Genomic DNA, 24770 nt, shown 5'->3' with positions numbered 1-24770 from the left:
CAGTTAACTTACAAATGCCATTGGGGTGAGTTGAGAAGAAAATAGTGTTTCCAGGTCCCCTAAGAAACAAAGAAAATCATGAGAAACAAGTGAAGAGGGCATATCTCTGCCACACTGCTAACTCAAAGCTATTACAATTGTGCAGTTCTTCCTTGAGGCTTTCCTCTGCCTGATTGATTTTCCGTAACTACAAAGTTGAAAAAATTATTTAGAGCTTCCATCTCACTGTGGAGGTTTCAGGGCAATCCATATTTAACAACCTGCTCTGAAAACTCTGCTCACATTTTGATAGCTAGGACAAATTCCCCACAGTAGCTGGGACAATCCACAACATTCTAAAACAATCAACATCATAAATAAAACAACCCACAACATTCTGAAAAGAAAGTCAATTTGCCCCATCTCCCAATGTTATTGGATTCTTAAAAAAATTCCAGGATTGGGGTCTACACCTTTACCAAAAACTAATCATTTCTTCCTTGGGATATACCCTGTTTACCAAGTTTCGTTGAAATTCGTACAACAGTTTTTGAGATTTTTTTGTTTACAAACCGCCGAACAAGCAGGAGCATAAAACATTGTATTGTTCAAGATTCATAAGGTTACCTGGTCAGAAAGCTACAATAATGTGTGTTGCAGTATCATAAAAATCTATGCATAAAATAGCTGCAGTGATTGCTGTATAACAGTGAGCACTGTAGATCAAAATATCTCATTGTGTATGAAGCACTGAAACATTTTTAAGTGATGATGGTAGAGAGTTTTATTAGGTCAGGATATCAAGGGAGGTGAAGCAAAGGGAGTTAAATGAGGCTGAGGTTCAGATTAACCATAGTCTAACTTAACGGTGGAATAAGCTCAGGGACGGAATGATCTACTTCTGCTCCAATGTAACAACAAAACCTTGGAGTGGTTTTGATTGCCTGAGGGAGTTGGAAAAGGAACTTTCCAGAGTAGCTTTCTCATTATTGATTTTTCTCTTCCCTCTGCCCCACTTCCCTCAGCGTACTATGTGGTTACTGGAGGGGAGGGGACAGTGCAGTGGAGTGCCTGCTTATGATGATTCAATTATCATGTGTTGGGCTGGCCTGATGGAGGAGGTGGGTTTTTTCTGTCCATTAATTTGGACTGGTCATAGCGTCTTTAAGTGCAATGAGAAAAGACAACATTGTCAGAAAAAGAAAGGGTCAGGGAGAATCCAATAGATAACACTTAAAATTACTAGCACTGGAACACATTTATTTAATGCACAACACTGGCAAAATACTTTAAACTGCTGTGCAATTTTCCAAAATGTTAGAAACCTGCTACTACAAAAAAAATACATAAGATCTGTTCTAGAAAGTGAAAGATCCATTGCCAATTTTTAAAAAACCTTACCAGGTGTATGTATACACAAATTGATGGATCGTTACCCACGTTGTACCAAAGTTCTGAGAAAGCCACAGGACATGCTGCAGTGGGAGAAAGAAATAGCAAAGTGAGAGTTTCCACCAAACATTGATGCTGAAAGCTGAGCAGAGGCCTTCTGAATTTTTACAGCTATCAGTTACAGTTAAAAACAATAAGCTCGGCTGATTTCGTCTTTGAGACACTCACGTCAGCACTGTAGGCCAGCAGGTAATCTGAATTGGTAGAATGATAGAGCATCGGCTGGCCAGGATGGAAGGGTAGACGGATAGAATGAAATGTTTCACCAGAATCACTCGATCGAATTATTACACCACTTTGTTTTCCACTATGTCCGATGTGTCTTGACTCATCAGCAGTCAGAATTACCTTTCATTTTAAGACAAAGGAATGCATTTTTAATAATTGCACAGGGTTTCCTTCTTTGTGTTGAGAGGACATTTTTTGCTTCACCTGTTTTGAAGAAATCTCACCTTCTTGGAATGCTCTGGTCCTACGTTAATTCCAAATTCCTTCCGTATATAATAGTTGCTGAGAATGCTTGAGATGTCAACAAATGTTTTCCCGTAATCCTCACTGCAATTCAAAGGACATCACTTATCTGTATCTTCACCAAATAAATTACAAATGAATAAAAAACAGACATGATCCTTTCCTAAGCCCTTCAGTCAGACAACAGAAGGGACAGTAACAATCATTCACATTCTTTACCCTGCTGAGAGAGAGAGGGGAGGTGAGGCAGTGTTGAATTGTAATTAATACATCAAAGTCCAGTCTCCTAAATGCTTAACAGTTAGAAAGATGTAAAGCATTAGGTAAAGAATGGGGAAAAAAGATACACTTACATGAAGGACAGAAAACTGAAAAGGGGATGAATGGAGAGGAAAAGCAGGATTAAGAAACTGGAACAGAGAGCAGCAAAAGAGAAAACTAGGCATGGCAAGTAGCATTTAAGGTTTTTGTTGGTTTGAAAATTTGTATGAAAAATTAGTGTGCAAATACTCGTATGAAATTCCTTAGTTTGTTAATGCAGAAAAGTAAAATAACGTCTGCTAAAATAGCTAAGTGGGCAAAGGGTCTTCATGCAAATATGTCAGAAATTTGAGCGCTATTACCACACAATGCAATTTCAAAATGACCGGTTTCCATATTGCAACGTCTATATATTTGTTTTCTATATGCTTATGATCGAGTATGAGAAATTATGTTTAGAAATTAAACATAAACTTACAGTTGGCAGTAGGGATAGAAACTTGATCCATCGAATGCAATGAAGCAGAAGACCACAATGATTCAAGGTAATCTTATCCCTATATGGCACAAGGTTGACAGGATGTAGTTGTAACTTGGTTATCACTCAATGTATTTTGGTACCTCCTTAATATTTTATGGCGATGGATTAAAGGGGTAGATTTTTGTATTGCCTGATGGACCCAGACTCCGCACACATGGCCAAACCCAAGGAACATCAAGAAATGGAGCTGGCCTCATCTACAAATTTAGAGTCAGCTACCAGTGCAGGACAAGCAACTCACTCCACCCCAGAAGAAAAATTAGGTTTGGACATGCGTGTGGGGGGAGGGGAGGTGGGGGGGGTGGGTGCAGGAAAGAGTTTGGAGCAAGATATGGGGGCAGGAAAGGGGGCAGTGCGATTGTAGGGAACATGAGGTAAGGAGAGCTGCTCTTGAGCAGGGTGGGTCCTGCCCTGTTCATTGGTAACACATTTTGTAGAGAGGCTCTTTAACAGGTCTAAGTCCCTCATTGAGGTATTCAAGGGGCCGAGGACATTGAAAAAAAAGGAGCCCAATGAATTTAACAGTGTACCCAGGGCACTGGCTGACCCACTGCTAAATTGGTATTGCTTTGCCCCTGTTCTCTGCCCAAGAATCACAGTCACACACACACCAGTTTCTACCTTTCATTTCTTTGTCATTTTATTGTATTGAATAATTAAAAACATAACGTGGATAAAATTCACTGTTGGTGGAGGTGTGGAACAAGGCTCAATAAACTTGTACAAAAACAAAAATAGCTGGAAAAACTCAGCAGGTCTGACCGCATCTGCGGAGAGGAACACAGTTAACGTTTCGAGTCCGTATGACTCTTCAACAGAACTAAGGAAAAATAGAAATGAGGTGAAATATAAGCTGGTAGAGGGGGGGTGGGACAGGTAAAGCTGGGTAGAGGGTAAATCTGTCACCAGTCATACAGTCCGTCTGCTATTACCTGTGTTGTGCCTCCACATGTTGAACTTTACCCCCAAATGACATGTGAAGCTCTAAATGCTGATAGTCTCTTGTAGCTCTGTTGGTTGGATACCAGACTCGGGGGCAGAGAACCTTTCATCCTTCTTGGGCTGGAAGAAGAGGTAGTAAATATGCTACCACCTGAGTATCCTTTCATGAGAGTTTCATGGTAGGTGGGAGAGTAGGATAATAGCAGAACTACACACATTCCTTGCCACGCTGTCACAGTACAGTCGTCAGGCACTTGTAGCTGTGAGCAATAGATAGAGATCAATGCTTGATGCTGCCATCTGGTGGTGACATGATTTGTGTGACCGTAAGACATAGGAGCAGAAATTAGGCCATTCGGCCCATCGAGTCTGCTCCACCATTCAATCATGGCTGATAAGTTTCTCAACGCCATTCTCCCGCCTTCTCCCCGTAACCTTTGATCCGCTTACCAATCAAGAACCTATCTATCTCGGTCTTAACTACACTCAATGACCTGGCCTCCACAGCCTTCTGTGGCAATGAATTCCATAGATTCACCACTCTCTGGCTAAAGAAGTTTCTCCTCATTTCTGTTCTAAAAGGTCTTCCCTTTACTCTGAGGCTGTGCCCTCGGGTCCTAGTTTCTCCTACTAATGGAAACATCTTCCCTACGTCCACTCTATCTGGGCCTTTCAGTATTCTGTAAGTTTCAATCAGATCCCCCCTCATCCTTCTAAACTCCATCGAGTATAGACCCAGAGTCCTCAAACGTTCCTCATATGTTAAGCCTTTCATTCCTGGGATCATTCTCGTGAACCTCCTCTGGACCCTCTCCAGGGCCAGAACATCCTTCCTGAGATATGGGGCCCAAAATTGCTCACAATATTCTAAATGTGGTCTGACCAGAGCCTTATAAAGCCTCAGCGGCACATCCCTGCTTTTATATTCTAGTCCTCCCGAAATAAATTGCATATGCCTTCCTAACTACTGACTCAACCTGCAAGTTAACCTTAAGAGAATCCTGGACTAGGACTCCCAAGTCCCTTTGCATTCCAGATTTCTGAATTCTCTCCCCATTGAGAAAATAGTCTATGCCTCTATTCTTCCCACCAAAGTGCATGACCTCACACTTCCCCACGTTGTATTCCATCTGCCACTTCTTTGCCCATTCTCCTAACCTGTCCAAATCCTTCTGCAGCCTCCCCGACTCCTCAATACTACCTGTCCCTGCACCTATCTTTGTATCAACTACAAACTTAGCCAGGATGCCCTCAGTTCCTTCATCTAGATCATTAATGTATAAAGTGAAAAGTTGTGGTACCAACACTGACCCCTGCGGAATTCCACCAGTCACCAGCCGCCATGCTGAGAAGGACCCCCTTACCCCCATTCTCTGCCTCCTGCCAGACAGCCAATCTTCTATCCATGCTAGTACCTTGCCTCTAACACCATGGGCTCTTATCTTACTGAGCAGCCTCCTGTGCGGCACCTTGTCAAAGGCCTTCTGGAAGTCCAAGTAGATAACATCCATTGGCTCTCCTTTGTCTAACCTACTCGTTACCTCCTCAAAGAATTCTAACAGATTTGTCAGGCATGACCTCCCCTTGATGAAACCATGCTGACTTTGCCCGATTTTACCATGCACTTCCAAGTATTCTGAAATCTCATCCTTAATAATGGACTCTAAAATTTTACCAAGGACCGAGGTCAGGCTAATCAGCTTGTAATTTCCAGTCTTTTGCCTCATTCCCTTCTTAAATGGGGGGGTTACATTAGTGATTTTTCAGTCCTCTGGGACCCTCCCTGACTCCAGTGATTCCTGAAAGATCACCACTAATGCCTCCACTCTCTCTTCAGCTATCTCCTTCAGAACTCTGGGGTGTAATCCATCTGGTCCAGGTGATTTAAGGGTGTGTGTCTATGTGTGTGTATCTCTGTGTGTGAGTCCCTCTCCCTCCTGTGCAGTATTATTGTGTGTTTGTCATATTCGCACCTGACCATACCTCAGTAGTCATTATTAGGCAGGAGTTGTAATGCTTACTGGTGCAGAGAATGAACTCATTGATTTCTCCCTTCCCCAATTAGCCACAAGAAAGTCATTTTGGCTGGGTTGTTATGTTACATAGTATAATAAATTTCTTACTTAATTGATCTGAGGTAATAAACTTCCAGCACCTCAGCTATGATCCTACACATTGCATTGTTTGGAGTAAGAACAGAAAATTCACATCAGGCAGCATCTCTGAAGAGAAACACAGTTAATGTTTCAGGTCAATTATTCATCACGAAAACATTATTTCTGATGAAAGGTCATTGGCAAAAGAAAGTGGGCAGTTGGCAGCACTAAGATATGTGCAATACTGATGTGACTCCAGCACTGCCATTTAAGCTCTTTATTCCAGCTAACATCCTGTCAATCTCGTGCAGTTTTCAGCATCAGGAAGCACGCTCCCAGCTGTGCTATTTAGAAGCATCATCAGGTTAATTGCTGGCTGATTTCTTCTGGCTCTGGCTTCAATTATATAAGTGTTTTGTATTTTGTATAGCTGTTTAAAGTTGGGAAAGTCTATAGGGAGTAGTGTGGCAGCTGCTGAAAGGGTTTTTGCTGACTTCAAAGATGCTGCACAAACTAGTTGCTCCCAGACAGCACAGTGCATGGCTAGGATTCTCCTGAAATGCAGCATGCTTGAGAGAATGCACAGAGGTGATGATCAGGATGAAGAAGATGATGGCTCTCGACAGGAAGCCGTATCCAATCATCATGTTCAGGGAGCAATTCTCCTACCTAAGCCTCGGAAAGTAACACATTGTGCAATGTCTGTACTTCGGTAAAGATGTCCTTCTTGAAATCTGCCATTTGCTGCAGTCTCAGAGGAGTGCAAGGACCACTCTGCCAGCGGCTGTGAAGGTGACTAATACAATGAACTTTTATGCATCTGGTTCCCTCCAGGCTGGAGATATTAGCACCATGGTAAACCAAAGGATAGATACTGGGCCACAAGGAATATCAGCTGAAATCATGGCTGATGAGTCCAGTGTGCTACCCATGTACATGTGCAGCATACCTACAAGAAATGTGATAGAACAGACCACTGGTGAGATGATAAAACACTCCCGCTGGCTGCAAGAGCCCTGCAGTACTCAACAAAGTGGGTGTGAAGATTCACCGTGGTGTGCTCCATGCTGCGCTATCTCACCATCATGAGAAGAGAGCCTTTTCCACCAGCTATTCAGCAAAGCAATTAAGAAATGGGAGCACGAGGAGGAGGGAGAGGCAAGTCAACTAACTCAGCCCTTTTTGTGGCTGGGCTGTCCATATAGATCCCAGTAACCACAACTCCAATTCCCCATTCATTGGCAGTCCTTTTCCTTACAGACCATCACAGCACCCACTGGGCCACAACACAAAAATAAAAGCCACCTCACAATAAACATTACAAACCAAATTTCTAAATGAAATGATTCCAAATTGCACACTGAGGTCAACTAATTACCCTGGTACATTTGCCTCAGTGCCTGACTTCTGCCTGCCTAGGAGAGCACATCTGAGCATGGACAGCAACAGCCCCTGCACGAGGACCCCAACTGCATGAGGTCCTTAAAGCTCTTGTGGCACTGCAGACAGCTTTTCAGGGCTTGACTTCTGCCATTGATCCCCACAAACTATTTGATCCCACTGCCTTTTGAACATGCTGCTGCAGGGCCTCCTGACCCTTTTCAGATATAGAACATCTCTCCTCCTCCAGCAAGGCCAGAAACCTGGGAACCAATGTTCTCCCATGTTGTACTCTTATTCAATACTTCCCAGGTCAGGTGCAATTTCTACATGACTGCCAACACCTGCTCCAGTCACAACCTACCTCTCTTTTAAGAGGTATGGGCAGGATTTAAAAGGCACTAGTCACTAATGATATTGACCTTTTGTTGATCAGACAAACAAGAGCACAGTTACTACTGGCTGGATGCTGCAAATTATTAAAATGAACAGGCAGCACAAAGTTGCATGTTGCCTGCAGTACAATCAAAGTGTGTGGGTTAATCATGCAACTTGACCCCCATGCCTGTGTTTGGAACCTGTTGAATTTAGACCCAGGTCTACCACTTACATAGGCATGTTAATCACTACTCATTTATTATTGATAAAGATCTTAGGAAAAATCTCCCTTATTCAACTAAATGTGGTGCTGTTCAGTCTAACAGCAAATCGGCGACCTCCTAGATGTACAAGGATAACAGGTGCATGGCAGTGCCATCACCTCCATGTTGCCCTCTGAAGTCACACCATCATGACTTGAATGTATTATGCCACTCCTCCACAGCCACTGGGTCAAATTCCTGACCCAACAGCACTTTGGAGTATCTTCACCACATCGCCTACAGCAGATTGAGAAGGTGACTCACCACCACCTCAAGGGGAAACAAGGAATGGGCAATAAATTGCCAGTGATAGTCATATCCCAAGGAAGTATTTTTGAAAAGCTCCTGTGGATGGTGGAGAGCGAATGTCGAAGCTGGTGGATGGGGTGCTGATCAAGTGGGCTGCCTTGTCCTGGATTGTGTCAAGCTTCGAATGTTGTTTGAACTGCACTCATCCAGGCGAGTAGTATTCCAACAGGCTGCTGACTTGTGTCTTGTAGATGGTTGCCAGGCTTTGGGGAATCTGGAGGTGAATTACTCACCACAGAATGCCCTCTGACCTGACCTACTCTTGTACCCCACAGAAGTTAGAGCCTTCTGGTCAATGGCAACCCCTCTCATTTAAGACTGAGATAAGGAGGATTTTTTCTCTCTCAGACAGTCATTAGTCTGTGGAATTCTCTTCCCCAGAGAACAGTGGAGGCTGGATCATTGAACATTAAAGGGTGAATTAGACAGACTTTTGATTAACAAGGGAGTCAGGGATTATGTGTGTTAGGCAGGAAAGTGGAGTTGAGACCACAACCAAATCAGCCTTGATCTTATTGAATGGCGGAGCTGGCTCAAGGGGCTGAATGGCCTACTCCTGCTCCTAATTCTTGTCTTCTTGTGTTGTGTTCACTTCTTACAGCAACGTTTTCACAATTACTCCACTTATTTTCAGAAGAGCATGAGTTTATATCAGTCCCCCTTTTCTGTTGCGGGTATGGAGCCCTAAACCAGAATTGCAGGATACAAGGATTTCAGCCTTACCTTCTGTACAGTCGTGAAGTTCCACCAAAAAACAGCCAAAGAAGTGGCAAGTTGAAAGTAGTCAAAGCAAGAATAATCTGAAAAAAATGTGCATTAATTTTAGTGCTCAAGTACAATATAGTTGGAAACTTCCAGATAACAAGGCAATTGTTATATTTAACTTTACTAAAAGTAGGGGAAAAGAGAAGCAGCAGAAGCAGCAAGCACATTCTCTCTTGCCACTATGCTGTGTACTGCCTCACTGCCAGCAAGGTAACCACAAATACTGAAGGAACTGTTTCTGAGAAAAGCTTTATAAACTGTCACAAAAAAAGTTATTAAGGAAGCAGGTGTTCATTCCTTCAAGAAAATGAGGATTCAATTTATAAAAATCTCACAGGGACTTTTATGGCTTTTTACATAGCATGCTAACAAGAAGTGAATTTGTAACATAGCTCAAAGTTCCTGCTGTCTTCCTCCACCTTTTATACTATACATTGTTTGAAAGTTTGTTACTGTTTTTTGCACTTCATATCCTCCCCAGTGAAGCAGAGGATGATGAAGGGCTAGAAGCAGAGGACGGGGCAGTGGAATTAATTTTACATTCTCTAACAATGATCCATCACAGACACAATGGGCCGAATGCCTCCTTCAATGGTTCAGTACCCGAACTCCCACCCTCCCAAAACTGCCTTGCTGCAATGAGATGCAAGTTTGAAACATCACCAGGAGAATGGAAATTGAACTGAGACTTTTAAATGACTGAGTGCTTCTGTCAGCAGGAGAGGGGGTAATTAAAATCCAACAGTAATAAAAATCAGCCCTACTAACTCCCTCTACCTGCGTGTGTCTGTAGTTACCTCTAAATTGCCGATGACAGTTGTTCATAATTACCTGTGTTGAGGAGGCTTAGGGTGTAGCTAAGTTCTACTTATGGTCAGAATGGCTCCTGGAAACATGTTTGGAGATGGAAGTGGATAACTGGATCAACTTCTCCCTCTCTCTCTCAACACCAGCAGGCCAACAGCATTCAAAGTTATTGTTAACTATTGAGCATCTGATCTGGTGCAGTGGTAGAAACTGGAGGGATAAGTCCGTCATGGGGGTTGGGGTCCTCCCTACTCAGCTCCAGATAGCCCTGCCCTAACACATTACTATGATCCTACCTGAAAAGCAGCAAGAAGCTTCCAGATGTTCTACAGCTTTACGTGGGCAAAATCCAATAGTCCCCATGCACACAGAATACCCTAAGCCTTAGGTCTCTAGATTTAGGGAAATGGGATATGTCCCCATATAGAGAGAAAGTACACAGCGTATAGAAAGCAAAGAGAAGTCTGAGCAATGTTGCCATGAATCAGAGGTTAAAACATGGAGGCCAGTTGGGGGAGTGGATGGTGGGGGGTAGGGGAGGGGGCAGATGGAATAAAAAGGAATATTGGGCAGGAATGTACCAACTGATTCGTTCCTTAAGTTGAATTTGACTTTCAGAAAGTCTCCCTGTGCATTGGTAAATCCACAGTTCTAGTGCACTGGGACAGAGGGACTCAGTGTAGGAGGTTGTGTGATGAAACTTTATTTTAACACTGAAAACTCTTGCAGGGAGGAAAAAATTAATTGGAATTGTGTATTTCAGTATCGGAGGAATGAGCAGACAAACAAGTTTCTCCCGGGGGGTAAGAAAAACACAAACAGAATGAATAATTCCTCTCGAAGGTGAAGAAAACTGGCAGAGCTGGTCATTCCACATCACAAAGCGTCGGTTCCAAAACGGGTTCCACTTGAAACCATTAGAGAGTTATGACTTAGATGTAACTTTAGCTGCCCCACCCTCTTAACTAATGAGGCTGAGGAGCTGTATTCGTATTAAATAGGAAAAACGGACAAATCACATTTGTGAATATGCTGTAGGCAATCGTACTAAAAAAAATAATCCTAACCTGTTCATTTTTCAAGTGTTTATGCACTAGAGTACTGGTGTTGCCCAAATGATCCTATGGCTTCCCCAATTTGATTTGTTCTCATTAATGAAGAGAGAGGGAAGGGGGAAAAAGTGAACTGGCTTCTTATCAAAAGAATAGATAACATATGTTCATATTATACCCTGTAAAGGATAAAACATTTCAGGGAAAGACAAAATATAAAATAATTGCCTGTGGAACTGCTCAGCACTTGCTTAGTACCTGTACACTTAAACTGTGAAATGATTCTGCAAAATCAACCATTTGGTAATCTGTACAAATCATAATACCCAGCCCAACCACGTCACTTGACTTTTATGCACAAGTGGCACAGAATAAAGATGCTTCCCTCCAACTACAATTACACTCATTCGTACACCATTGCTAGGATGAAGAGGCAGCAAGACCACAAGTCTGGTGGCCTGTTGTGAAAATCCTTGGGCTGACTCTGCCTCTGATTTCCCTATGTTGCCGACCAGGAAACTTCCTGGCATTTCTTTAACTCACAATGGCAGCTCACTCAAGATCATGAGGTCAACATGAATAATTCAGATCCTCCTAGCCTGTAGAACAAGTTGGTGTTATTTCGTTGTGACACCAAACTATACCAACAATAAAGGCTTGTACTGATTGTATGTTTCAAACTCCTGCACCCCCTTCAATTCTATGCATCAGTAATTGACCCTAGCCTCACTGTTATCAAATTGCTCTGTTTATATTGCCCTCAAGGTGGCTGCAGTGGGGAAGAGACCATCATCCACTCCTTCTGGAATGTACCTTTGCTAAAGTGGTCTGGAAAGAGAGATGTAGTGCTTTTTGTCAAGGTTCCTCCCAAGCAGTTCCATGATGCATGGCTCTGTGCGCTACAGGCAGTTCCCGTGGACACACACCAAGATAAACATCAACTGCAGCTGGAGAACCATTAACTCAGTGAAAGTTGTTCATTGATCTGCCTGAAACTTGGTCTTCCAATGCAAGGAGTTGTCCCTGACCGAGTGTTACAGACTGCCACATTCCAAGGTCCAGGGTTACATACTGAGGGATGCACAAAACTTGGGGCAGTCACCACAAAGGCTCAATGGCAAAGGCCACTGTCTAATGTCTTGCAGCCATGGTGCAGCAAAGGGCCGGAAACTGGGTAAAGTCCCTTTGGCTGTATGTTTGACATCTAATGAAGCTTGTAAATATTCACTGCAATTGTAAATGTAGTGAGTAGCATACAGTAGATGATTTTGGTTTGCACCTTACGTAATAAGATGGAGATGAGGAGAAATGTTTTCTTTCAGACTGTCGTGAGTGTGTGGAACTCGGCTTCCCCAGAGAGTGGTAGAGGCAGGGTCATTGAATAGTTTTAAGCCAGAGGTAGATTAGGTTCTTGACTACAATGAAATCAAAGATATCAGGTGTAGGCAGGTTAGTGGTGTTGAGGTCACAATCAGATCAGTCATGATTTTATTGAATGGCAGAGTAGGCATGAGGGGTCAAATGGCTTACTCCACATATGTTTGTATGTTTATAATGTCAACTTTGAATCGTCATGTAATGTGCTTTTCTAAATTCTATGAATAAAGTATATTTTTGAAAAATAAAGTTCTCCAAAGAAAAGATGTGGAAATGCCACCATCTGAGGTTTTTCCACTATAGTACACCAAGGGCCTGGAAACTGAGTAGCTCGTAGTTAATTTGCAACTACGCTGATAAGATGTCTGGCCATCAGTTTCTGTTGATACCTTTCCAAGATGGCCTCATTGTGAATGCTTTACTGAGCTCCAAGACTCACTAATGGAGTCAGCTCAGCGGGGGTCTGCTTATAGAGGTTGAAGGGGAATGTTAGCTTATTTATTCTTTGATGTGGTGTTTCAGTGTCCATGTTTATTTGGAAAGGATTAAGAGATATAAATTGTGGTAAAGCTTCTGTTATTTATACTACAAATAGCCGTCTATTGACAATGTTACAAGTTATAAGAACAGCAGTTTTTTCAGAGATCTTTTTGGCTTTTTTGTGTGTTTTTTCCATGAGCTTTTTAAATACTTGCCACTGTTATTATATGACTCATTGGTTTTATATATAGTGCATACTGGGTGAATGGGCATGAAGGATGCAGGGGGGAACATTGAGGAGGTATGAACATAATGGCTGGCAGATGGAAGGGGCACGGGGTGTTGTAATATGCCTTTAAGGGATAGTAGCATGCCATCACGAGAGGGGAAGTGTGCCATGTGATCCAGTCTCAGTTTCACTGTTGCCTTTGAGCAGAACAAACACACACAACTCTGCTGTTGATGTCAAGCTTTCTATTGATGTATAAATGTTCTCATGTGCTATTATAAATCAATGAAGCCACAATATGTTTACACAATCCCTTATGCGTTTATGTCAGTCTAACAACATAACTTGGGATATATTAGAGGGCACAGGGATATGAGGGGGCACGGAGGGGATATCGGGGTTGGGTGAGAGGGTGAAGGCTCGAGGGCCTAACAGCCTTTAATTCAACTGAGCTGAAGTCCCAAAAAGAAAGGTGGACCTTCTAACCAGCCTACCTCAGCAATTACCCACCTCTGTGGCTGTCTGAACTGTCTCCGCCAGTTATGGGCCTCATCCATCCTTCCCCTGTCCACCACCACCCACCCTCCCCCAAACTCCACCACCCCAGAGATGCAGATACCTGCCCAGAGCACAGAATTGCAGAATCATCCCTGCTGAGTATTTAAGGTATTCCAGACAGTTAGCCAACATTCATTGTCTCTGCTTACTGCGACGTTGCTAATATAAGCCATTTTAAATGAGAGGGGTCTGGAAGTTCAGGAAGTTTCCTGACTCAATCTTTTTGCCTCTCCATGAAAATCCAGCCCTTGTGAGTGTCTCATCTACTAAAACTCTTGGGTTTTGTCAACTCCATCATTAAGCTATTTTAATAACATTAATAGAATACATGTGTTGCTATTGTTCTGTCCACTTTCATATTTCGGTCCACTCATTCTGTAATTTCTGAGCTTTCTTTTCCAATTCTACTATCCCTCTTAGCTTAAATTTATAATGGGTTCTTGAGTCCCATCATGGATGTAAATTAGAAACTGAAGTATTTTGGTGATCAGAGGGGACTCAAAGGTTCCACCACAGAGCCATGAGGGAAAGGATTGTTAGTTTCATATCAGCATAGTTAGCAAATTAACTATGGAGCAACCAAACAGCATGCTTTGCAACATTGTCATAGCACAATGCAATTGAGTGACATTAGACTGCATGGATGCATTGCCACTCGAATAACCTGATATATCTGGCCATTGTTTGTGTGTGTAGTGTTGATGCTAATCACCTGTTTAGTATGGTTGACGAGTTCCATGTCAAGAGACATATTTCCTATCTTGTAAATCACAATCTAAAGATGGCTTTTGTGGAGATTCTGCAGGACATGATAGGACAATGCACAGACTGGAACATAAAACCAAAGTGTTGGATGGTTGTGGTTTCCTTACTCCAGTCAAGCAACTCACTGTTGGCTTTGATAGCAAATCTGAATGCTCTTATATTAGCAACGTCGCAGTAAACAGAGACAATGAATGTTGGCTCACTGTCTGGAATACCTTAAATACTCAGCAGGGATGATTCTGCAAGTCTGTGCTCTGGGCAGGTATCTGCATTTGCAGGGGCTGTAGGTCAGATCCCATTCTAGCTCCATGTCTGGCTTGCATTCCCTGAGAACACAATTTTCCTACTGGAAGAATGGAATCATCTAACAGTGGGTTTGAGCTTCATCATGAAGACAGCTTTTGGTTAACTCTTCAAGTGAATACAAAATGGAAGGTGCCCAAAAACAAGCACATTATTAGACACTAACTTTATAAATGATAAAAAGTTTGCTACATTTTATAAGGGAAGCATAGAAATACTATGACACACACATCAAAACATTGACTTACCCCAGTTCCATCTCCAACCCAAGCCAATGTTACAGTAGAACCATCATCATCCTCAAATGTGTACTGAAATGTAAAAGAAAATTTGCAAAAAATTATCAAAGCTTTAAGTGTGGCTTCCAATGAAATGCTAACTTTGTTAATCACTCCACTCATGCTTACTTGACCCAAATGTTTTCAGTATTTTCTGTTTTTATTTCAAAGCTTTTTATCTACCTTAGACAGGAACAAAAAAGGATTATATAAAAAGCCGGTTCTCATATTTAAATTGCAACAATGTTAGTTGCATTAACAGTTCAGAACTCCTGGCTTTTGAAGCCCAAGCTTGCCAACCATTTCAGAAATCAAATTATTGTTAAAGCTGGAAACTCAGTAAATATACTGTCCATCTTGTTTGACATAAATACACTTAACTCCCAAACTGGCTAACATTTAAAACATTAGGTAAAATATATAGATAAAACCAAACTAGAAAAAGACAAGTAAATATCACAAATAACACAACCAAAACAAAAATTGCTGGAAAAACTCAGCAGGTCTGACGGCCTCTGTGGAGAGAAAGACAGAGTTAACGTTTCGAGTCTGTATAACTCTTCAGAGGGGGAAGTAGAGTCATACGGGCTCGAAACGTTAACTCTTTCTCTCCACAGGTGCTGTCAGACCTGCTGAGTTTTTCCAGCATTTTTTTTTTGTTTTTGTTTCAGATTTCCAGATCTGTAGTATTTTTGCCAATGCCACAAATAGTTGGTGAGACAAGACCTGATATGACTCTGCCCCATCTCCAACCTCCCTAACCTATCCAAAACTCATGCATGTTGTGTTAATTCTCAAATCTGCGCAATTTCTCCTGTAACTTCACATTTCGATCTCTCCAGTCACAAGTCTACCCCTGCAACAGCACTAAAACAGCTCTAATCAAAGTCACAAATGACATCCTCATGATGCACTATTTATTCTCATGCTTCTCGACTGACGTATAACCTTTGCTTCAGGCTTCCCTCCTCTAATACCCGTTCAGTGCGATTCAGCTGAGTGGGACCATCCTTGCCTGGTTCCACTCTAACCAGCTGTTTGCAAAGTCCTTTGAAACAAGTTTCTCATCCCATATTATCTACATCACCACCTGCTCCATAATATTGCCCATCTCCACCCTGCCTCAAGCACATGTGTTGCTGAAAACCTCATCCTTAACTCAGTTGCTACCAAACTTAATCACAGAATTGTTACGGTGTAGAAGGGAGGCCATTCAGCCCATCATGTCTGTATCAGCTCTATGAGCATTTTAACTTAGTACCAATCTCCTGTCTTTTCCCTGTAACCCTGCACATTGTTTCTATTTAAATAATCATCCAATGCCCTCTTGAATGCCTCAATTGAACCTTCCTCCAACACACTTGCAGGCAGTGCATTCCAAAGCCTAACTACTCACTGCTGAAAAAGTTTTTTCTCAGCTGACATTGGCTTCTTTTACAAAACACTTTAAAACTGTGCGCTCTGGTTCTCGATCCGTTTATGAGTGGGAACAGTTTCTCCCTATCTACTCTGCCCAGATTCCTCATTATTTTGAAAACTTCTATCAAGTCTCCTCTTAGCCTTCTTGTCTCCAAGGAAAACAATCCCAACTTCTCCAACCTTTCCTCATAACTGAAGTGTCTCATCCCTGGAACCATTCTCGTAAATCTATTCTGCACTCTCTCCAATGTGTTCACATCCTTCCTATAATGTGGCACCCAAAACTGTACAGAATACTCCAGCTGAGGTTAATGATTACAATGTTTTCATTGGCCTTCCAGTTTCCACCTTCCATAAAGTTGATCACATCCAAAATTTTACTGCCTGTATTCTAACTCACACCATCACCCCTATCCTTGATTGGCTGAATCTACCAATGCCTCAAGTTTAAAATTCCTATCTAAAAGGTCTACAAGACCATGAGACTCATCTCCAGTTCTCTTGGCCCTTTTCCTACTAAGCCACTGATGACATAACTTCCCTGGCTCCCATGTCAGTTGACATTGTTAAATATTCTCTCTTCTCAGGTTTTGTCCCTCTTTCCTTTAAATCTGCCATCATCTTCACTCTCTTCAAAAAAGTCAACCCTCATTCCTCCATCCCTGCAAGCTAATATCTTCCCCCCTTTCCTCTCAAGAATCCTTGAATGTGTTGTTCATTCATATCCAGTTTTCTCAGAATTCCACGTCTGAATCCTTCCAATCAGGTTTCCACCCTGCCACAGTACTGAAATGACTCTAACCAAAGTCACAAATGACATCCTATGTGCCTGTGACAAAGATAAACTTCCCCTCCCTGTCCTTCTATACCTGTCTGCAGCCTTTGAGAGAGTTGACCACATCATCCTCCTCCAATGACTATGTATTGTAGTTAAGCTGAGTGAGACTGCGCTCACCTAGTTCTCACCTAGTTTCAATCTTATCTAATTGTACCCAGAGCTTGCAACAGTTTCCTTCTCATTTCCACAGTTACTTCTGGTGTCCCCCAAGGATCTATTCTTTGGCCCCTCTTATTTCTCGTCTACATGTTGCTCCTTAGCAATGTCACCCGAAAACACAGCTTCAGTTTCCACATCTATGCTGGCGACACCAGGCTTTGCCTCAGCACCACCTCTCTCATCTCCTCCACGGCTACTAATTTATCAGGCTGCTTGTCAGACATCCAATACTAGATTAACAGAAATTTCATCAATAAAATATTGAGAAGACTGAAGCCACAGTCTTCGGTCCCCAAAAACTCTGCTCCCTTTTCATGAATTCCATCTTTTTCCCTGGAAACTCTCGGAGACTGAACCAGACTGTTCACAACCTCGATGTCACAACCTAGAGATGAGCTTTTGACCATATATCCACACTGTCACGACGACCTCCTATTTCCGCCTTCTCTTCTCTTCTGCCTCAGCTCGTCTACCTGCTGAAAACTCTAACCATACTTTTGTTACCTCCAGACTTGATTATTCTAATGCACTCCTGTCTCACCTTCCAAATTCTACCCTCCCAAAACTTGAGGTCATCCAAAACTCTGCTGCCTTTATTCTAACTTGTGCCAAATCCCACGCACCTACTGTCAGCCCTGTTTACTGGCCTACGTTGGCTCCTGGTTAAGCATTACCTTGATTTGAAAACTCTCATCCTTGTTTTTAAATCTCTCCTCACTATCTCTGTAACCTCCTCCAGCCTCACAACTCTGAGATAGCTGCGCTCCTCTTCAAAATCTCAAATTTTTATCACCTCACCACTGGTAGCTGTGCTTTCAGCTGCCTAGATCCCTCTGTTATGGATAGGAGAGAGAGAAATTGAACTTCTTTATCCTCTCCCCCACCTGTCCATAAACAGAGGTGTTTTGGAATTATTTTTAAAGTAGGCAATGGCATGTTTCCCTAAACCCTCAGTTTGTGAGATCCAATTTAATAATAACAACAGGCAGAAAACTCGCTTATGATTAATTCAGATTCACATTCAAACTTGGGGACATGGGAGTGTTTGCAACCACACACACATATACAGTAAAGGGGGGATAGAAAAGAGGAAGATTTTCAACTATGGGCAACAAAAGTAAAAAAAAACCACAGAAATGGATATTAGTTCACATCATTTCCAGTGTCCAAGAAGTCCAGAGGATACTTCCTTTGTGGCGGAGTTCAGTTCAGATGAGTTTCTGGTTTGAGGCAGCAACATGAAAAAATCCTTGAAACAAAGAAGATGCAGCATAATGGTCTGTGGTTAGACCACTTGGCAGGCATTGAGCAGGAACATGTAAAATCATACATGCTTTGAGGAGTTGAGAGATGGCGGCTGCTGCTTGGTTAGCTGGGCTGCTGGATTCTTTCCAGTTGGTGTTAAAACAGCAGTCTGAGGGTTTCTCAGTTCTCAAAGGAATATAGAGATTTCAAAGTGGTCACTGAAGTCATGTGACCTTCTTTCTCCACAATGATGTCAAAAGGGATGTTTATCTATTATCTGGATCTGGCTATTGGTTTCAGGACTGATAATGTCTCAGTAATTAGCTTTTGAAAAATCAATATTGAGGTTCTTATGTTGAGAAACCATTGTCTAGGTAGACCTCTGACTCTGCTAGAGAAATAGCTTATCAAGATGCAAATGACATCTATATCTCCTCACACAAAAGCAGAAAATGCTGGTCTGAAAGCATCTGTGGAAAGAAAGACAGAGTAAACATTTCGAGTCCGTATGACCCTTCTTCAGAGCTCTGATGCTGTCAGACCTGCTGAGTTTTTCCTGCACTTTTTGCTTTTGTTTCAGATTTCCAGCATCCACGGTGTTTTGCCTTTATCTATGCCTCCTCAATGGTTCCCTTTTGAAATGAACCTGGACAGTCCAGGTATGAGATGGGTCTGTTAAACTTGACACATTGTTCCTGATTTCATGTGAAAGCAGAGCAACTACACATTTAGTTAAAACACACAAGTATGATATAATTTGCTGCTGCCTTTGAATTGAACTGGTAAGTTTGATTGCAATAAAAGAATACAATAATAGCTCTGAAGCAGTCATAAATCACAGAGCATGGTAAAAACAGATTGGGAATGAAACCTCAGTTTACTTTAGCTGTGTTTACACTTGTTACAGTTAAGGTGCATTTCTGTGAATTGGGGGATGGTAGCATTGTGGTATTGTTACTGGGCCAGTAATCCACAGGCCCAGACTAATGCTCCAGAGACATGAGATTAAATTCATATAGACTAAAATGCTAGTTTCATAATAATGATTATGAAATTACCAGATTGTGGTAAAAACCCATTTGGTTCATTATCCTTCAGAGAAGAAAATCTGCCATTCTTACCCAGTCTTGTCTCCATGTAACTCCAGACACACACTAATGTGGGTTGACTCTTAAATGCACTCTGAAACGGCCTCGCAAGCCGCTCAGTTGTAGCTGGCTCACCACTAGGATAGGCAATAATTGCTAGCTTTGTTAGCAATGCCCACATCCCAAGAACAAATGAAAATTGAAAGATAATCAAATCTCTTATCAAGCAAAACCACTAAAATTGGAATTAATTCCTGGCACATCTAGCAGAGTAACTGGCATTTCTGAAACATTAACACAATGGCAAAATAGTTCCTCTTTGTAAAGATGAAACATTCCTTAAAATCAGAGATTTGTCAGAAATATATCTTCAATGCACAAATAAAAATGTGTTTCAAAAAAGTGTTAAATTTCATGTAACTTTTCTTTAAAAATTATCTTCTCTCTTTCCCCTTAGTTTCTCCTTTTCCACAAAAGAGATTTCCCTTTGTCGTTTCAAATGCCTTTTGGTGTCTAATATTGGCTTTTATCCTTTTCCCCTCACAGAGAAAAGACCAAAAACCTGCTCCAATGGCCATCAAAACAATCCAGAAACATGCTCCTATATTTCTAAAAACACTGCTATACAGTCAACCACTGGCAAAGACTTCTTCAGTAGTCAACTGAAGACTGCAAGTCTTCACAACAGGGAGATTGCTTCATATTAAACTAGAATCATAACTATGATAACAGAATAATTACAACCACAATCTAATGACAACCAAGTTTTTTTTTAAAGTGATGTTGAATGAGGGATAAATATTGGCCAGGACACAGAGCGGATCTCCCTCCCCCTTCTTCAAAATAGATGAATGTTAAAGGTCCTAATAGGTACTAGGAGAGCAGACAGGGCTTCAGTTTAATACTCATTTGATGGCAACTCCAACATTACAGCTCTCCAGAGCAGAAGCGTGCTAGACCAAAGCAGCTATTTTAAAGCTTTTCCTGACATTAGTGCTGCAACAACAACTTGCACTTCTGTAGCACCTTTAAAACATGGAAAATATCTTAAGGACTTTCACAGAGGGTTTGGGAAAAGCAGCAGCTGTGTCAAAGAAACACAGACATAGGGGACTTTTTAATTGGAAGTACTGGATCATTTTCCATCTAATGAAATTACAAAAACTAGTTTTTTGTACTCTGCGTCTAATTATGGTCGAGAAGTGAGACCAATGTGTCTGCTCAATGTAGTGTTTAATCCACCTCGATATTAGTCAGCTTAAAGTAATGGCACAGAACATTGGAATATCACCCACCCTCCGGGGAGGGGCACAGGTTTCTATCAGATTTCTTGATCGCAAACATTCTAAGGCGGTCAAATGTTTTCTCAAAAGTGTTATGCCTGTGGAGGCATGAAGATTACATATTTTTAAAAACTGTATTATCTTTCTGAACCTTGGACTGATTTTTAAGGACGGTTTCAAAATGGAGTCTGAGGATCATCTAATTCTCTGAAGTGTATTTACTCTGAAGAAGAGTCATACAGACTCGAAACATTAACTCTGTCTCTCTTCACAGATGCTGCCAGACCTGCTGAGTTTTTCCAGCATTTTCTGTTTTCATTTCAGACTTCCAGCATCCGCAGTATTTTGCTTTTATTTAACTTACTTATTGTGGATTCAAGACAACCTCCCTCATCTCCTGAGGGAAATTAAGAGAGGACGTTACCAGACATGAATGACACCTCAGAATTGAATAGATGTCCATAAATGCAAATAGATTCCATTGACTTTGGCAGCCTTCCCTCAAGCACAAAGACATCAACTGATAAGAACCAACTTACAGTTGCTTATCACACTGATGAGTAATGTGGTGTATGAATGTTAGTGCCGGTGTGATGCCAGGTAAGTAGGCCAGACATCCTAACAGCAGCAGATTGTATCAAACAGCACATTCCTTTTTCTTCGTCTCATCCGACGCCTCAGCAAGAAACTTTTTCTCTTTCTCTCAAATGCTAAAGAACGCAAGCTCCAACAACTCATCGACACCAACACCCATCTAGGACCCTCCACCCCTGCCTGTCCCTCCGTCCCCACCCCATCTTCCCATCCCAGCCCCAGCCGTGTATTCACTATACCCCCTGACCTTCCCCTCTCCGATGCTGAATGTTCAGTGCTCAGCAAAGGACTTAGTTTCATACCCCTACGCCCTCACCTTAATGAATTTCGGGCTCGGCACGATGCTGAACTCCTCTTCTGCCGTCTTCATCTCCGGGCTCACTTCTTTGGGCAGGAGTCCTCTCCCCATTTAACGGATCCTTTCACCCACCTCCAATATTCTCCCTCCACCTGGACCCCTCCCTCTGGATTCTTACCTTCTCTTGATCTTTTCATTGAGAACTGTCGGCGTGACATTAGTCGTCTGAATTTCTCTGCCCCTCTCACCCATTCTAATCTATCTCTCTCTGAACTTACTGCACTCCGTTCTCTCAGATCCAACCCTGACATTGTCATCAAACCTGCTGACAAGGATGGTGCTGTTGTTGTGTGGCGCACTGACCTCTACCTCGTGGAGGCTGAGCGTCAACTCGCAGACACTTCCTCCTACCTCTCCTTGGACCATGACCCCACCACAAAACATCAAGCCATTGTTTCCAGGACTGTCACTGACCTCATCTCCTCTGGAGATCTTCCTCCCACAGCTTCCAACCTGATAGTCGCCCAACCTCGGACGGCCCGCTTCTACCTCCTACCCAAAATCCACAAACAGAACTGACCGGTAGACCGATCGTGTCAGCTTGCTCCTGCCCCCATGGAACTCATTTCTCGTTATCTTGACTCCCTTCTCTCTCCCCTTGTCCAGTCCCTTCCCACCTACATCTGTGATTCCTCTGACACCTTACGTCAAAATTTCCAGTTCCCTGGCCCCAACCGCTTCCTCTTCACCATGGACGTCCAATCCCTCTACACCTCCATCCCCCACCAGGATGGTCTGAGGGCCCTTAGCTTCTTCCTCGAACAGAGGCCCGAACAATCCCCATCCACCACTACTCTCCTCCGTCTGGCTGAACTTGTTCTCACACTGAACAATTTCTCCTTCAACTCCTCTCACTTCCCCCAAATAAAAGATGTGGCTATGGGTACCCACGTGGGCCCCAGCTCTGCCTGTCTCTTTATGGGATATGTGGAACATTCCTTGTTCCAGTCCTACTCCCGCCCCCTTCCACAACTCTTTCTCTGGTACATCGATGATTACTTCGGTGCTGCTTCATGCTCTCGTCGGGACTTGGAAAAATTTATTAATTTTGCTTCCAATCTGCACCCCTCCATCATTTTCACATGGTCCATCTCTGACACTTCCCTTCCCTTCCTTGACCTCTCTGTCTCAATTTCTGGTGATAGACTGTCCACCAATATCCATTACAAACCCACCAACTCCCACAGCTACCTCGATTACATCTCCACACACCCCGCTTCCTGTAAGGACTCCATCCCATTCTCTCAGTTCCTTCACCTCTGTCGCATCTGTTCTGATGATGCTACATTCAAAAACAGTTCCTCTGACATGTCCTCCTTCTTCCTTAACCGAGGTTTTCCACCCACGGTCGTTGACAGGGCCCTCAACCGTGTCCGGCCCATCTCCCGCGCATCCGCCCTCATGCCTCCTCCTCCCTCCCAGAAACATGATAGGGTCCCCCTTGTCCTCACTTATCACCCCACCAGCCTCCTCATTCAAAGGATCATCCTCCGCCATTTCCGCCAACTCCAGCATGATGCCTCCACCAAACACATCTTCCCTTCACCCCCCGGCGGCATTCCGTAGGGATAGTTCCCTCTGGGACACCCTGGTACACTCCTCCATCACCCCCTACTCCCCAACCCCCACCTATGGCACCTTCCCATGCCCACGCAAAAGATGTAACACCTGCCCCTTCACTTCCTCTCTCCTCACCGTCCAAGGGCCCAAACATTCCTTTCAAGTGAAGCAATTCCCCCAACTTAGTCTACTGCATTCGTTGCTCCCAATGCGGTCTCCTCTACATTGGAGAGACCAAACGTAAACTGGGCGACCGCTTTGCAGAACACCTACGGTCTGTCCGCAAGAATGACCCAAACCTCCCTGCCGCTTGCCATTTTAACACTGTACCTTGCTCTCTTGCCCACATGTCTGTCCTTGGCTTGCTGCATTGTTCCAGTGAAGTCCAACGCAAACTGGAGGAACAATACCTCATCTTCCGACTAGGCACTTTACAGCCTTCCAGACTGAATATTGAATTCAACAACTTTAGATCTTGAACTCCCTCCTCCATCCCCACCCCCTTTCTGTTTCTTCCCCCTTCCTTTTTTTTTTCCAATAATTTATATAGATTTTTCTTTTCCCACCTATTTCCATTATTTTTAAATCTTTTATGCCCCCCACCCCTACTAGAGCTATACCTTGAGTGCCTTACCATCCATTGTTAATTAGCACATTCGTTTAGATAATATCACCAACTTCAACACCTCTGTGTTCTTTTGTTCTTTTGTCTGTGACATCTTTTGATTATCTGCTCCTATCACTGCTTGCTTGTCCCTACAACCACACCACCCCCTCCACTTCTCTCCCCCCACCCAACACCCCCCCTTCACCTTAAACCAGCTTATATTTCAGCCCTCTCCTTGGATTCACCCAGTTCTGTTGAAGGGTCATGAGGACTCAAAACGTCAAGTTTTTTCTTCTCCGCCGATGCTGCCAGACCTGCTGAGTTTTTCTAGGTAATTCTGTTTTTGGTTTGGATTTCCAGCATCCGCAGTTTTTTGTTTTTATACCTTTGGCTGTTGGCAACAGGCAATGTACTGACCATAACCAACCAGACCATGCTTGCAAAACTCAAAACATAGTGTTCAACATTTGATGCGATTCTGTGATTGGACGACACTTGCTAAACAATCCTGGTTGTGCCAGAAATTACACTGAAAACCAATTTAAGATTATCAGTGGGGCTCGCAGTGCGGCTCACTTATGCATGCTAGAAGCTACATATATTCACACACAGGGCTCCTGTCCTCTGCAGACAAAAGGGGTATGTCACACATTGCACCTTTTTCAACTAAACAAAAGCTTGGATGACAGCCATTCCCTGGTTCATTCCCCATGGCAATACCTTGACCAACCTGCCTGGTTTGAATTTGAACAAAAGCTTGGTGGTCAACTATTCCCTGCTGCATTCTCCATGGCAATGCGTCTATCAATCAGAGTCCACTTGCTAAACAATCAGCGCTCTGTTCTCATGCAATATAAATTGTTGTTCCCTTTACTGTTGGTAATCTTACGAATCTGTCCTGATGAGTGCAAGACAAAGAGCTGAGACAGCATG

General features: G+C 42.8%; 1 protein-coding gene across 1 annotated transcript in view; it reads right to left on the bottom strand.

Moving 5' to 3' along the window:
- LOC121293294 (sortilin-like) overlaps nucleotides 1-24770 on the bottom strand; it is a 114151-nt gene that overhangs the window by 53753 nt on the left and 35628 nt on the right. The window contains exons 2-7 of the mRNA XM_041216194.1: nucleotides 14657-14719; nucleotides 8796-8872; nucleotides 1884-1986; nucleotides 1600-1779; nucleotides 1381-1454; nucleotides 13-59 (exon numbers count right to left, since the gene is read on the bottom strand). Of these exons, the coding sequence (XP_041072128.1) occupies nucleotides 13-59; nucleotides 1381-1454; nucleotides 1600-1779; nucleotides 1884-1986; nucleotides 8796-8872; nucleotides 14657-14719 (544 nt within the window). The remainder of the gene's footprint in view (nucleotides 1-12; nucleotides 60-1380; nucleotides 1455-1599; nucleotides 1780-1883; nucleotides 1987-8795; nucleotides 8873-14656; nucleotides 14720-24770) is intronic.

The sequence above is a fragment of the Carcharodon carcharias genome, chromosome 21 (assembly GCF_017639515.1).
Source record: "Carcharodon carcharias isolate sCarCar2 chromosome 21, sCarCar2.pri, whole genome shotgun sequence".
Lineage (NCBI taxonomy): Eukaryota > Metazoa > Chordata > Chondrichthyes > Lamniformes > Lamnidae > Carcharodon > Carcharodon carcharias.
Note: the sequence above shows the minus strand (reverse complement) of the source record. Positions and strands in the feature narration are given on the sequence as shown.